This window comes from Saccostrea echinata, unplaced genomic scaffold, assembly GCF_033153115.1.
Source record: "Saccostrea echinata isolate AGI-Se365-2 ecotype Australia unplaced genomic scaffold, CSIRO_AGI_Sech_v1 ptg000058l, whole genome shotgun sequence".
Classification (NCBI taxonomy): domain Eukaryota; kingdom Metazoa; phylum Mollusca; class Bivalvia; order Ostreida; family Ostreidae; genus Saccostrea; species Saccostrea echinata.
In genome coordinates, this window is record NW_026889807.1 from 442,474 (window position 1) to 459,729 (window position 17,256).

Below are 17,256 nucleotides of genomic sequence, written 5' to 3' on the forward strand. Positions count from 1 at the left end.
TTGTATTAAAAATTTAAAATACGAGCGTATAAATGCAAAACGTCCACTGACCTTTGTAATTTTTTTTTTCATTAAATTACACGAAATCACTTTAACACGGAGATATATGAATGGATGTCACAACCACTTAAATTCATTCTATGAGTCAGAAGTTTTCTCTGATTTGTTATCAAATAAGAATAAACATTTTTATTTTCCAACTAAAAAAATATATCTTTTACTTCAGCGTTCGGCAACAATTGCAATGTTTTAATGCGATAAAAAACGTGTGACTAAAAACTTAATGTGCATGCATCGTCTTTCTCAGGACAATTTTGGAGAATTTATTTTATTGACTTATTTATTCATTCATTTGTTGGTTTACTTATTTATTATTGGTTGATTGACTTTTTTTTGGCACCTGACATTATAAAACAATAAAATAGTTTCAATGCAAGGAAAATATCAGAGGCATTCCGAATATGTTGTTCATCTTGCGTTCGCCGTTCGTTCACCGTGTTTGCGCTCCGTTCGCGTTCTGCGTTCGCTCACCGTTCACACATCGTTCACCAAGTTGAGTTCAGCGTTCACATATCGTTCACTCACTGTTCGTTCAGCTTTCGTTCAGCGTTCGCTCACCGTTCAAGTGGGAAAGTAGAACGTTTCAGGGACTGTAGTATATATATTTACTATAGTAAACTATATATCGGCAAAATTTTTTGGAGGTGGGTGGGTGGGGGGGGGGGGGGCTCCCCCTCCCGTGCCCCCGGTTCCTACGGCCATGGGTTAATGGTTATATGAATGAGCCGATGAAATTTGACAGCCAGACTAGCTGGACTTTTTTGATAATCAAGGATATTATAGCTAACCGATTGAAAATTTCTTCTCTGCGTGAACAACGAAAGGTAGGGAACGTTTGGAACTTCCTGTCCAAATACGACTTGAACGATTTTGTCCAAAATGCGCATACACATTGTATATATAGTCATGTATAATATATACAGAAACAGCGAAAATTAAACGACAAGAAATTTTTGGTGGTGGGTGTGTTGTATGTCCTTAACAAGCCGTCACTACATTGTTCTTCCTGCTTGTTGTCAAGCATTTAGGATCTATTCATGTTGAGGGATTACTTAATGTTTAAATTCTTTTCCACTTGAAAACTTCCATAGTACCAAAACAATTTTAGATTCAGATATTTTTTTCTTCCTAGTTTGGAGAAGATAATACGAGTATAAAAAGTCTATCTTGTCTATTTTGAGAGGAACATTGTGTTAACTAATATTTCTAAAATAGCTGAAAAACTTGTCTCTAATTCTTTTTCAGCTTTTCTTAACGGTAAAAATTAAACACAATGTGATTTAATACACACAGAATACGATATATTAATTTGATTTTTTTGTTGATGCTGTTAATTAAAGAAATGTAATTTACTCTATAAATATAAGTAATAAATTAGGACACATTCAATCCGCAGTACTGATTGTGATAAATGAATGTTATGCTTCAATTAATGTATTTCAAGAAGTATAAAATGCAGTTCATATCGGTGTACAACAGGAAAATTAAATATAAGGCTAATGCAGCTTTATGGACAAACTACCTTAACAGAGAGATTTAAATTGGCTTTTCACTTTCTTCCTTATGTTAAATGTCGCATTTTTATCTTAATTATTCGTTTGACTCTCTTTTCTTTTCTGACTATTTTGTATATCTACTAGTATGCATCTTATTTTTTCAGGTGTAAACGGACGCCAGAAATAAATTGTTTATTTTTTTTTTTTTATTATTTATTTATTTATTTTTTTTGTTGTTGTTGTTGTTTTGTTTGTTGCTTTTTTTTTCTTCCATTTACGTTCTTCCGCCATTTTTTCTTTATCTGAGTTATTGTATGTCAGGCAAGACGTATATGGCATTTCTTAATACAGTGTATTTTAAATGTCTCTTTCTGATTTATCTGATGTTCTTGCAATATGAATTTAGATCTACATGTATTTCCTCAAAATATCTTCGTTTTTAAGATACTAGACAGTAAGCATATCGCAGATTTCACTATGTATGTATACAAGGGGTGATCAGAAAGTTCGCGAACTAATTGCATTTCTTCTTTAAAAGAAATAAAATGAGGTTTCAGTGTTTATTATTTTTTAAAGTACTGTAGTCCTCTCCGATTTCAATGCTCATCTGCCATTGTTCTGCCCTTGTGCGAATCACGTGATCCAGGCAGTCACGTGGCATGCTCCATTGCAGTCTGTTCAGAGATGCTAATAGATTTTTCCGAGTCTTGTATTTCTTACCATGGAAGCTATTTTTTTTATAACAAGAACAGTCATTCTGACAGAAATGGCCAAATCCCGGCAATAGGATGGATGGATAAGGCTATCGCTTCCCACAATTAGTATGGTGACCCATCGCAACCCGAGTCCTCTGTCTCGGGAGCGTCGTTTATCCAATGTGGATAAAGTCTGGGCGCCTTCTTTTTATCATATCTCATATGTTTAAAGTCTAAAGTAAATGATATTTTAGGGATATAATAATTATATTATTGTTAAGATATTCAACCATTATCCTAATTGTAACTTGACGATATTTCATAACAAATTGCTCAACTAATGACGCATCTTTTCCCCTGCTTGCTTTTGCTGGGCTACAGAACAAACATCATTTTTAACCATCTCACTCTCTTCGCTTAGACAATCAATCCAATTATTGATTGAACTTCTGGTAAGTCGTCTGTCCTCATTAACCTTGTACAAATTATCATATTGTACTGCAAAGGAATTTCCAAGATATACGTTAATATTTAGAGCCGTTCGTTGCTCGAGTACGACTGAGTCAACCATTTTTGGTCACAAGTGACCTACATATTGACGTCATTTTCACATTGTGACGTCACAAACACTGAGCAAAACATTATTTAACATCTGTTATCTATAGAACATGTGCATGACTATGTGTGTGCCAAATTTCATTCTGATTCGAGTTGTGGTTTTGTAGATATAGAAAAAGTTCGCGAACTTTTTGATCACCCCTCGTATATGACTTTTAGCTAAATCTCTTTTCATACAAGTTCTCTTTAGATCTATTTCCTGTCAAATGTAGTATGTTCAAGTACTGGAAAATAGGGATATTGCACATATTGCTGCCTTTTTAGGTATCAATAATATGATTTTCATACTGTTATGTTTTATTCATATTTCCAAACATTAATCTCCATGGTGTCAAGAAATTAGGAACATTGCCAACTTCATAATAGAACGATAACGTATATTCTGTCTTGATTAGGCTTATAATCATAATTTTTTTTTCCATTCAATTATAAAGATTTCAATCTTAATGTTTTTAGAATATGCAAGTAGACATTTGGGAATGTAGAGACTACTAGTGCGGCTGTATAAAATCACTAGACCTACAACTAAAGTATATTAGCGAGTGGAGCTAAGATAAGGAGTGTATTTAGTATAAAGACAGAAAAAAAGAAAAGCATTACGGAGATAGAGATAGTTGTGTGGATAACCTTATATTGAGGTTTATTCTAGCAATACTAGGTCGATTGCCTGGTGGTGAAAGCTTGCTGCAATAAATACGTAGTTTTGCACTAATAATCAGTAATGTTACATGTAGCTATTATTTTGCATTGACTTATGCGAGTTAGTATTCATAGGTACACTTAAATCAACATTACACGCACTAAAACAAATTCCAAAGAAATGAATTAAAAAGATCAATGGCTGATATTAAAGTTGATTTTTTTTATGCTGCTTGCTATAGTATGAATACTTTGATTAAGCATCTTCTGCAGGTGTTACATTTTTGAAGAATAATTTTAAGAAAAACGTTTTAAGAAGATGCTGATACTGTGAAGTGTTTATTCTAATATAATATTAATATGTCTAAGACCTACATTTAAATCCTCTCTCTCTCTCTCTCTCTCTCTCTCTCTCTCTCTCTCTCTCTTATTTCAATGTTCACGGTCAAAATGTATTTCGCATAAAATTGCAATATCTCCATGATACCATTAATATAGTTTGTGAATGTTATTAGATTACAGTAAATGTCTTGGTGATTATAAGAAAATAGTCAAATAAATATTTCTCTGTATTGACATCGTAATTAAATGCTTAAAACAAAAATCACTCATAAAAAAGTCACCAAAATAAAATCGATTAGTTAACAATTACTTTACATTAGTTAACCTAATGGAAAATAAAAAAAAAAACTACAAGTGGGAATAAATCTTTTTAGACTTCAATGTGCAATAAAAGACACTTAATAATCTAAATCGTAGTGTAATGCACTTCATAATTCAATGCAGTTTGCATACTTTTTTTTTTTAGTCCAAGTGAGATTTAGGATGCCCATGCAATTATCCCGATGTAAAGGCTGCCCATCGCGTTAAACTCCATTTCAAAAAGACATCTGAAGCCCGCATTTGTTTTAATATACATAAGTACAAGTAATTTGCAACAAGAACTTTATACTACAGATTCTAGGAATATGATATCATGTGCCTAACTTGACGCCACAATCGTTGTCAAGAATCACAGTATACTGATAGCCGCCCGCGTGGCGCAGTGGTTAGAACATCTGCTCTAGAGATGCGGAGTTAGGAGCTGATTCTTAAGGTTTTTTCCACCCTCCTGTGATATCATAGGTTTTAGCAAAAGGTGTTATTAATTCAAATTCATACCCAATAGAAAAATATCTTTCAGAGGAATGTTTTTCAATACTTGAAATGATCCTGTGTAATTGCATGAGACTGTACAGTAAAATGAGATCCTTTACTGCTCAATGTCTTTGATTGCCGAGTATAAGTGTAAATTTCTGGCCTTCCAACGGTAACCGGCGGACTGGTGGTGTCTCCATATGAGCAAAAAATGAGCAAAAATTACTATTTGTTCGAATAATATCCGGGTTTCTTGATAGGTCATAAATGAAATCACTTTTACATCGAAATATTTTTTTTCAGAGAAATGACCTGATGCGTTTTTAATTAATAAGCAGCGCAAGCATATTTTAATGCATTTCTTGCTGCTTTTCCAATTTACACTTATTAGTCGAGCTTGATTATTATTCATTATCTCCATTTTTCATTTATTGCAATCTTCATCCTATTTGTTTTTTAGTTCATCAAAGGAACTAAATTCCAGAGTTAGCATCTGTGAATTGCCGATATCTATTAATAGAGTGTTGAGAATATGAAAAAAAAGTATGTCTTAATAGGAAACTTGTTTACTTGTTCTATGTTTTATGTTCAGTTGGCAAACTTTTCCACTTCCTTGTCAGAATTCGGGACACGATGTTCAGTAGCGCATTAATGTGGTTTTTCTTAAATACAATTGGCTATACCCGTGGATATGGTAAGTTGTATTATTTATACTGAGAAAAACAAACAGTCATAAAAACCTTTATATATTAGGGAATTGACACCTGCAATATTTCACTTACATTAGTTAATAGTATTCAATTTCTTAGTGCAAATATTTATTATCTTCAAAAGAAATTAAATTATTTTGAAAAAAAGAAAATGGTGAAAGATTTCCCTTTTTTAAAATTAAATAATAATGACTTTTTAAAAAAAAAAAAAAAAAAAAATATTTTTAAATAAAGTTAAATAAAGTTAACCAACAAGCCAATTGCTTTTTCGAAAAAAAAAAAAAAAAAAAAAAAAAAAAAAAAAAAAAAAAAAATCTTAGATAAAGGGATTACTTAAATAAAAAACATTGAATGTAACTTTTGTAACTTCTAAAAAATGTCAATTACATCGTTATTTCTGTTAAAGCATGTTTATAATATAACAAAAACGTTACACCTTTTCTTGCTGTTAATGCTACAATTCCGACACCAAACAAACATGTCCTTTTTAAATGATCGTTGTAAAAATGGAATGCTTTTTCTTAAGTATCCCGATCAAGGCGTATATTGTAATATTTTTAAATAATTATATATATTATCTTATATCATGTTAATAATATTCATAAAACTTTCACATCTGTTTTTTTTTTTTTTTTTTTTTTTTTTTTTTTTACATATTTTACATTTTTATAGAATGGCAAACAGTTTTAAATTAAGTATATGTAGTTCTTTAAACAATGTATAGAAATATGAAAAGAGACCTTTATACAGATTGAGAATAAGAAAGCATGCCACTGCAATTCATCCATGCAGTTTTATCTAAGTTACCTTAATTATTTTGTATATTTTTGTTTCTCCTAAGATGGTATATGGAAGATTCTAACTTTAAAAAAAATCTATCTGGATTTTTTCTGTTTCAGAAAACATAGCTTTAAATAAACCTACATACCTATCACATAGGTATTATAGTTTAACACACGCAGCTGCTACGTTCGACTCCAGTAATGCTGCTGATGGTCTTAAGACCGACCTATCAGGCTTCGGAGGACAGTGTGTTACATCAGCTGCTGGTCAGAAGTCCGCCACCTGGTGGGTAAACCTAAGGCTTACAACCATCTACAGTATTCATGATATAAGGATATATTACAAGACTGATAATGCAAAATGGGGTAAATATACTTATACTTCACAATATATAGGTATTTATCATCACCAAATAGTTTTACACATTCTCCTCATAAGGCTGATATAATTACATTGTACAGGTTGGACAATCCGACATGGAGTAGAGTATGCTCCTCTTAACTTTGAACAATTAATCACTAAATATTTACTCTTTTGCTCATGCAGAAGCAGGGTTCTTTTCTGTTAACGGACGGTCAAGAAAATCTGTGTACCATTTAAAACTATAACTTAGCATATCCAGAATAAATAAATAAATAAATGAATATATATATATATATATATATATATATATATATATATATATATATATATATATATATATATATATATATATATATATATATATATATATATATATACTTGATCAAAGTTGAGGAAATTGGGCAACTTTTAAGTGAATAAATGTCTTCGGCCAAAAATAATGCATTTAAGTCATAGAAAACTTAAAAGATGTCAGAAAACTGAAATCTTTTTTAACAATTTATCAACGAGAAGCTTGGGAAAATTTTAAAATGCTGAAAATTGGTCGAGAATTTAAGTGCAAAACACTCGTGACACCAACAAAAGTGAGAACCTCTCAGAATCATGAGACAAATGCGACAAACGACCTTAGCATCCTATCCCTTTCCATCAATAAAATAGTATATCCGAAGCAACTGAAGTGATTCAAACATGACGAAATCAAATCGAACTCGGAATGCTGATGTCGTGATATTAATAATTACGACTCAATGTTATAGAACTGATTTTTTTATGATCACAAACAACAAATTGATGGTCAAATAAAGTGTTTTTCATTAGAATATTCATATTATGCATAAAAATTGGCTTTTTGAAAGTTCTTCCGACATTGGAAATTTACGACATACCTATGCCGTTATCGTTAAAAGATGGTCACTTACATTTTCAAAGGAAAAAAAAAACCCGCTCTATATTCGGTGTATTTATATACAAGAAGTGTATGGATCTTTTCTGTTTTGTATCTTACAACAACTATTCAGGCGATTTCATATCTGGATACATGATCACAATGTTCATCATGATTTTCACGTAAGTACTTTATGTAGTACAGTAGAATTTTTTTAGTGGTAATTTCATATGATGTGTCCCTTCTTACTATTCGGAATTTGTAAACATCATTATGAAAGTTATCTCAAATGCAGAAATAGAATCTGAAAAATGTACATCTGTTTTATCTTTTCGGTGAAATAAAAGGATACCCTCCACCCCCACCCCCACCCCCCCAAAAAAACAACCAAAAAAAAAAAAAAAAAAAAACAAAAACAAAAACAATCAAAACAAAACCAACCTTGATTGAGTCAATGGCATCAGTGAGTTCTGATTATGATACTAGTTACCATATTTTGAACAGTGTACGTGCTTTTTTTTTCACACAATATTTAAATTATTTACATAACTAAGAATATGCATACATTTTATCACAAAAATATGCATATTTGTCAATGACTAAAAACATGGGTCCTATGTTAATTATATTTAGAGAATATAATACAGATATTTAAGTTAACAGAATTAGTCTGAAAGGCCTATTGGTTATTGAGCTCATATTTTTCAAGGATAAATAATTTAATGAACATTTCAGTGGTCAATAGGACTAAAAAAAAAATGAGGAATTGAGGAAAATCTTACTCACAAACATGATGTAATGAAATAACATCAATAAAGATGCTGTTTGTAAAATATGCTGAAGGACAATTGACCAATTATATTCATATTAAAAAAATACATTGAGGATGTTTATGAGCTTGTACACTGGACACATTCATTTATTAGTTTTTGTTTGGATGAAAAAAAAAAATAGGGAATTAGATAAATGAACATGTTCTTGCATAGTGCATTTTTTTTTAATGGTACAATTGTGTTACAGATTGATAAATAGTAATAAACATTTTTTTTACATTAATTTCAGTTTATGTAATGAAGATGTTTGAGAAAAAGATGATCCTCAAAACAATATATAGGTTGTAGAGGCAATTGGGGATAGATGTGCATCCCAACTAGAAAACTGATTACACATTAAAAGTTTGTTTTGCCACTGACCATTTTCATTACTTATGGCTTTAAACGTTTACAAAAAGTAAATGAATTCCAGGTAATGATATCTCTATCAATGATGTAACTGTTTTGATGATATGTTAGTTTGTTTGCATGTTGTTTAACGTCCCTCTCGAGAATTTTTCACTCATATGGAGACGCCACTACTTGCCGGTGGAGAGCTGCAAATTTTGTCCTATGTTCGGCACTTACGGCCATTGAGGGTTCTTTTTCGTGCCAACACCTACTACGACACGGGACCTCGGTTTATACGGTCTCATCCGAAGGACAGGTCTCCACGTCCTGCAGTGGGATTCGAACCCGCGACGTAAGCTCTAACCACTGCGCCACGCGGGCAACTTTTGATGATATGAAAGATGAAGTAGAATTTAAATGTTGTTTTGTTAAAGAATATGATACATTCTTTTATTTGTACAATTGTGCTACTGTTTTCTGAATGTTCAAATTCAAGACAGTTGGAATTGACATTAATATATAGCGTTAAATACTGTTAAAGAAATGTCTATAAAATGCACTTGTAAATTGAATACCTATGTCTGGTTTATTATCTCAACAGGTTTTTTGAAAGCTGCCAAAGGAACAGTCAGATTGGATTACCTATCAATCTGCAGTCAAAATGTACAACCTTAGTTAACCCTTGGCAGTACTTTCCTTTTGATCAAGAAGCTCTGATTGATAAACCTAGAGGTTGAAACCATCAAGCTGGACATGAAATAATAAATAGATATCAATATTTGTGACAACAAAATAAAAAAAAAATCATAACTTTAACATTTGACCTCCTCATCCGTGTTATAATGTATTGAATGCTGAAGTTTCGCACATATTTTATAAACAGAATTCATTTGTATTGTAAACATTAATATATTCCGTAGGTTTAAAACTATTTGATTACAATTCTTAAATACTATTTTCATTACACATCAAAATAACAATAATATCTCAATACTGAGAAACTTTATTATAGTTATTACATGATTACGTGTATTATAAGTGTCCACCTGTCAGTAAGGCTGTAACTGAAGATTTTATTTTTCAAGCTGAGGGTCACATCTGGGGTTTTTCCCACAACTTGCCACCCTTGACTGAAATGTTTGCTCTAGCTGCTTCAAAAGACCTACATGTTCATCAGAAACATACCAATGAAAATCCACAGCAAGTCAAAAGATTCAAGTTCGAAAAAAAGGAAAGGAAAGAAACACTCATGTTCAAGATCACATAAAGAAGCTAGTTTAATTGGAATATGAAACAAACTGTGCAGAACCTCCCGTGTGATTAAAAACCATTCTGTATGAACAGAACTGCAGCGTAAATTATATACTCTTTTGAGATACTTATGATATATTAATGTCTGTTTTCTCCATGTGGTGTGCCCTTTTATGCTAATTTCGGTTAAAAATTGCAAAAGTTTTGCACTAATATTGTCAATTTATGCCCTGCCATGAAAATGGCAAGAACATATACGATTTTTTATGTCCGTTTTTCGTCCTTTCGTCCCGCTTTGAATTTAACTCAATTGAAAGCTCAGTTTCAAATAGACTATTCAAGATATTTTATCAAACTCCCAATGCTGATAGATATTGTGGAGAGCTATTCAAATGCATCAGCATTTTTGACCTTGACCTTTCTTTGACCTTGACCTCACTTTTCTTAAATTAGTGTTTAGCTCAGTTTTAAAGAAGTCATTCATGATATTTTCTTTTCTTCAAATTTCATCTGCATACTCATTACTGATGAAAGGTATTCAACTGTTCAACATTTGTTACCTTTCCTTTGACCATGACCTCACTTTTCTTAAATAAGTTGTAATTCAGTTTGAAATAAACCATTCAAGATATTATACCTAACTTAATTTGCTGATATGAATTCGTAAGAGCCATTCAACTGTATCAAAAACTGTTGATCTTGCACTTCCCAGTGACCTTGACCTCATTTTTCCATGAACTGCATTTAGCTTAGTTTTGAAGAAATCATTTAAAATATTTTTATGTAAGGTTATGAACTTATACATAATTTTGTGAGAATTTATCATCTTTATCAGAATTTATCATCATTATCATTTTTTTTTTAGATTTCAATTTCAATTTTAAAGAAACTATTCAAGATATTCATATTTCATACACTTATACAGATTTTCATGTTGCATTAATAATATACACTTGGGGGCATTCATGTCCTGTGGACATATTTCTAGTTTCTCTTTCCTTATTGTACAACATAGGTTTGTTTAAAAAAAGTCAGAGGAAATTCAGATGAGTAATGTTCACTTTTTTCTTTGTATATATGCCAGTATTATTATTTTCTAAATGAAGTATACATATCAGATCTTTGAAAATTATACAAATGTAAATATCATGGTATTAGGTGATTTGTTTTATTCACCAGCAATCAATTTGAAAGTTAAGTTAAAAAAAGTCAAAAATTCTGGAAATTTTATATTAATTGTCCTTCAAATGTTTGATTGTTTTTTTTTTTCTACGTAATTGATAAATTGATTTGAAAATTGATTCTTTTGACTTATTTTATAGCCTTCGTTGCAGATATATGTGTTCGGAGTAATTAAAAAAAAAAAGAAAAGTTAGGGAAAATTCGGACTAGCATATCTTTTTATCTGACTCATGAATATACCAATTATTCCCCTTTGTTACATTTTTTTAAATAGAGTTAAGACAATACATATCCAATTACTCTTAGTGCGATTTTATAACCGTTATTGTTGTCAAAGATAAGAAACAAAAATAAGCATATTTTTAAGAATACAAAGGAAATTCAGACGGTCATAGAGAGCTGTTTGAATGTTACATCTATGTATAAAGAATGACAAGCTTTAGTTGATACGCTACCCTTTTATATACACGATTCCTTTTCACAAGTTGTACAGAGTTATCTCTCTTTGCCACACGGCGGCGTTGTCGTCGGCCGCCATTATGGTGCTGACAGTGTGACAAGAGTGACACTGTGCCATATGAATAAAGAGGTGGCAGACACTGTGTTGTCTTTTTTGTACAAAGGCGAAAAAGCTGAAATACGATTGCTAAAGGTTGTCGGTAGAAAATAAACCCGCTGAGAAAATCTACATGTTTTAAAATATATATTTTATTTTAATTTTATCTATTTGATTTTATTTATTAGTTCGCTTACGGCTATACGCCTATAGTGCTATTTATCCAATTTCTTTTTATTTTACGTCATGTATAATTTTTGTACACCATGTAGTGTTAAACTAAAACAAATTAATTAAAAGAAAAAAAAAAAGAAAAAAAAAACTATATTTCGTGTTTAACAATAAAAATATGTTGCTTTTGTTAACACCTGTCGATAAAATCTAGACGACCGTTGTATTGTTTATCGAATATCGTTTTATTTTACTTGATGCATTATTATACTCCATATAATAGTGATATACTAAAAAAAAAAAAAATAAAATAAAAAGGGAATTTAAAGTTGTTCTTATTTAATTTATTTTAATTAAAACTCACCCTGGCCCTATATATATAGAGCACCTGCAGTATATATAGAGCACCTGCCGAGAAATCTACATGTATAATGTTAGGCTTTAAAAATATGACTTACATGTATTACGTTTATAACATTTGAGAAGGAAAAACATTTAAATAAAAATCTTTCTTTAAAATAGAGTGTGCTTAATATTAAACACAAACTTAATTAAGACGAAGGGTACTGAATTAATATATAAATTATTTTCATGAAAGTAAACAGTCATGAAATGATCTCACGTGCATGTGAGAACAGGGTTGTTGAAAAAAAAATATTAAGAAATAAGAAGTGTTGCATGTGCATAAAAGGACTTGTCGCATGCTCTGCAAAGAAGTCGTAATTCTAGGAAAAATTATCTAAAATCTTGTTTATCAAAATTTTGAATGCACACATTAAGGAGGTTGGATCCTGACATCAAAAGTAATGAGAATTTTTTATCAAGTATATTTTTAGAATTTATACACATAGCTTAATTAAAAATCAAAACAAAAAATCGGGGTCAATGCGCTTCTTTTGGTGCTACAGAGCATTTAGTTTGACCTTTTTGCACTGTAAAAACGTCTTACACATAAATCAGTTTTTTAAGTTTTTCCTCCGATATTTTTTATTCAAATAAGTTATGGGAACAAACATAGCTTTATTTCATCTTGAATAGACCCATTAAAAATTTTTGACAACGAAAAAAAATTTTAAATTACTCCGCACGTTCAATTATTTGACCTTTTTGCACTCAAAAAATTTCATTTTGCTAGCATTACAAATTTAACAAGCAAAAAACTCATTTAAAAGTAATGACATTTTACTGAATTTAAGAAGAATGGTTAAAAGTATCTTGTATATTCAGAAAAGAAAGTTAAAAGTGGGGGTCTGTGATGTTAATTTTTAGACATTACTAAAATAGTGCTAATTTTGAGCTTAAATTCGGGCTATTTTTTTCTTGATTTTCACAACATATTTGATTTATTTATCAAATATGATGATTGAATTCATGACAGTTTATTAAATATATAATTTAGGACCAGTATAAAACAGTTCACTGCTCAAAATAATTCTGTGTGCAGACTGCGTGTAAAAATAGGAATCCAAACTTAACATACTTTAAACACTTCGAAAGAGAAAAAATGATAATTTTCTTCTAAAAAACCTTCCGCCACAAAATATAGTTCCTCACTTTATGCTCTTGGTATGGAATTTAATCATGGAGTTTTAACTGAATATAGTTTATTTGGCATTGTAGAATCCAAATTTATTGTAAGAATTAAAACATTATGCAGATTTTTTTAAATATAGGTTAAATAAAATTCTGCTCAAAAGCTCAGGAGCGAACCTCTCTTCAAGAAACATTTTCGTGAAAAGAAGTATACCACACAGGGACATGGTAAAGTATAAATATTTTTTTTTATGTTTTTAAATGTTAAACCCCAAATGAATTTTAATAAGTCGAAAGCGTCGGCCGCAAATTAGAGGGGGTGTTACTGTGGAGTGGTTAACTCCGTTAAGTGTGAAAAAAAGTGGTATGCTTCACTAATAAAAGGGGAGGATTAGTCCTTCACTCACCCCTCTTTAAAACATGCTAGTTGGTGAGGAATTTATATATACTGTACGTATGAGCATACTGCAAAAAAATTCATCGTAAAAATAAGAATTAAAGCCTGAGTCAAAGTTCCAGTCGTAAAGCATTGGTTTGTCTAGATCTGCTTCTATGTATGTGTATTTTTCAAAACGGCTTTTCAAAAATATGTCTTATAATTGCAGATCTGCGAAACATCTCTCTCTCTCTCTTCTGTAAAAGATATTACAAACTTTCTTGTATCAATTTTTACTTTTTTTTATGTTGCTTAAGTTTATTTCAAAGAACTACCCATCGTCTCAAGCCACGGTCCGGAGCCCGCATATAGCTCTCTCCTGCCAGGATGGGAGAGGATCGTACATTTTGGCCGTGGTTTGCGACTATGAGAACTACCCGGCGTAATATTTTTCAACAATATACGTCGCTTGTGCTGGTACGGATCGAAGAATAAATAACATTTAAATACAAACAAGAATAAATAAATAAAATTAATAAATTAAAAAAAAAAACAGACCAACATATGTATCAGTTAACTCTATATTTACAAGTCTTAACGTTGTATTAGTATTACGCTAATATTTTTTAAACAAAAATAAAGAAAATATGGGAAAAATTGCTGCATTGAGTATGACCGAATTATGACGTTGTCAGCACCTTCATGGCGTCACGTCACGTGATCAAAACATGGTGGCGCCCATAAATGAGGTCAGAGCATTGTGTATATTTCCAAGTAAATGAATTCTGATTATAATTTGTGGGGTTTTTTTTTTTGTTATTTTCTTTAATAGCAATGTAATTTTTTCACAGCTTTTACATTTTTAAAAAGGGCATATTCAGAGGTTGTTGACATGGAAACGAACTCTAAAGCATATATCAAATTTAATGATTCCAAAACCACAAACTTGTCCTCTATCTAAGGGATCCTATCTTTTAATCTTCCAATTACTTTCAGGGCAGGTTCGAATTACCCTAAAAAATATGCCATTTAGATTTCCAATACATAAAAAATATGTGGAAATGCCATTAGTATGAAGGGTTTTTTCCATTTTAAACTTTTCTATCCCAATGCTCACTGCAAAAAAATCGAAGTTTGAAGATTCAAGGTTTAAATCAGCTGATACATTAACATGCAACACACACAATTCAACCCAGATTCTTATGCTTTTATACATTATAAAAAGACTCAACTTTAACATATATTAAGCATTTAAACATCAGGCTAAGAATTATCTAAAGAATTATTAACATGCAATTATTGTTTTTTCCGCACGTATTGTTTTATTCATTTGTTTTTAGATTCTCAAAATGGATACACGGCTAGATTTCTAGGATTCTATCTTTATATATCTAACACAACAGACAAGCTTGATGGTCTTCTCTGTTTCCACGACACAAAATTCAACAGATCCACTATACCTGCTGTCGTCAACATAACCTGTCCTGTACATGGGCAGTACATCATCTATTATAACGAAAGGCCCCAGGAATCCCCAAATGCTGCTCAATTTTCTAGCGGTGCTCATGCTGAATTGTGTGAGGTGGAGGTTTATGGTATGTTTTTCAATCATTCTAAGGTGTGGGCATAATATGAAACGCTGCTTTTCGGTGACATGTTCAGACTTTTAGTCACCATTCATTTGATTGAATGATGTAGGTTCATCCCTTGGGGAACTTAGTTGAAATACAATGGATCTTTTATTTCTAAACGAAAATAAATAATAAATAAGATTTGACCATATCTAAAATTATCTTTCGCTAAAGAACCACTGGATTAGAAAAGCACACAAGAAATTCAGACGAAGATTTGAGTCTCTAAAATGTCTCATAGATAGATGAAACTGTACGGAGTACAATTTTAACTTTTCATAAATAAGGAACGTTTGAAAATTGAAAAATAATAATTCTAGATACAAATACAGTTTAGGTGTATTATTTTGCAACTGCATGTACAGAATCATCATATAGCTACAATTAGTCAAACTGAAATGACCAAAACCTGAAGACTCACAAATTTGTTTAAACCATTGTTTGTGTCCTTGGGGATCATTGGGTTTTTAATGTGAGAGTTTATGTTTTAAATGTAATTTTTTAGCAAAGAAAGAAAGGCGATGGCCAATCATATAAATTTATAAACATGCCATCATGTGACTTTTTTTTTTTGGGGGGGGGGGGGATAGTATACAGTTATGAAATGGGTATGAGGGAAAAAGGAAATTTATGGTTTCCTGAGGGTTGAAACCATTTTTGCAGCCTCAAGAAATAGTTTGCTGCTAAGGGGAAGCATACATTTGCTATTTCCTGAGTACCAATTCAGTAACTGTTTTATTATACCAAGACAATCTAAGGAGACTTATTAAATCAGATACACAGATATTTTTTGACAATAAAGAGGCATTCAAATAAATTAATAACGGAAATTTTCTTAAATGTTCAATGTACAAATACCGAGAAAAATAAAATTAAAAGTTTCACAGACGTTTTAATGAATTGTCTTGCACATCATTTTGATATAATTCAAGTAAGACTTTGACATCGAATGTTGAAAATTTTTGACGTCATAGTTATATTGTGAATACCATTACGCCATAGACTCGAAATTTCGGAACGCTCCACCCACTGGGAAATTTGATCGGTTAAAATATTAATGAATATATCAATGCAGAAGTAGTCACAGGGTGAACATGTAGTTCAGGGAGTAGTCCTTAGATGGGTAAAGTGGTGCCTTCTAAGGAAAATGGAGAGTTTCATGGTATTCAATTTATATAGAGTGATAAAAGTATAAGTATAATAAATTTGAATTTGCCCCCCCCCCCTTAAAGCGTTGAACTAAGAAAAAGTTTGACAAGGAATTATTATAATAAAGTGTATCTAAGAGTCTTAAAAATATTTAAAGTAGTACAATTAATCATTATACATGTACGATATGCTCATTTCCAGAATATGAGTATTTATGCTTCTTCTAACCATAACATCCCAGCCTATCTTTGGTTCTCAGGATGTTTTGTTTTTACATTTGTAGGTTGCAATAACATAGGTTACTATGGACCTACCTGTTTGTTCCCAAGTCCAGATACAAACTGTCGTTATTGTCACATAGAAACAGGTGCTTGTCAGGGATGTAAACCGGGATACCAGGGACAGTAGAGGACAAATGAGCCGTCCCACGCGAAAAGGGCCCTTAAGGTAAAAATTTTCAAAATTGACTTTTCAATGGATTATGATAGATTATAGTGTAAAATAACCAAATATAAAGTTTGATTGAAATATTCAGAATAAGTACTGAGATAAAGGGAATCAAAGGTTAAGAAAATGTTAAAATTACCTTGTAAAATGACGTTGAAAAAAGACGTTCAAACTGACGCATTCATATCCCTCTCAGAAATATTTGAAATATATCTGATTGGAAAAAAACCTTACTTTATCACATGAAAACATGCATGAAAAATTTATGCATAAATCCCCTCTTTTCATTCTACAGGCAATATTTGATCTAATTCTTTTCGTTAAAGTATATCTAAATTATACACTTGTTGTCGAAACGGTTTCATTGTTATTAGTTAAATTTTAATAAAGAAGCTCTAGGTGTTTTGGAC

The 17,256-nt window shown here is 31.2% G+C and overlaps 1 protein-coding gene across 1 annotated transcript; it reads left to right on the top strand.

Annotated features, from left to right (window-relative positions):
• Positions 1 to 5,278: 5,278 nt before the first annotated feature.
• Positions 5,279 to 16,807, top strand: LOC133174507 (uncharacterized). The gene is made up of 4 exons (XM_061309620.1): positions 5,279 to 5,339; positions 6,255 to 6,503; positions 14,960 to 15,214; positions 16,683 to 16,807. Exons 1-4 carry the CDS (start codon positions 5,279 to 5,281, stop codon positions 16,805 to 16,807), a joined length of 690 nt encoding a protein of 229 aa, XP_061165604.1.
• Positions 16,808 to 17,256: the final 449 nt, after the last annotated feature.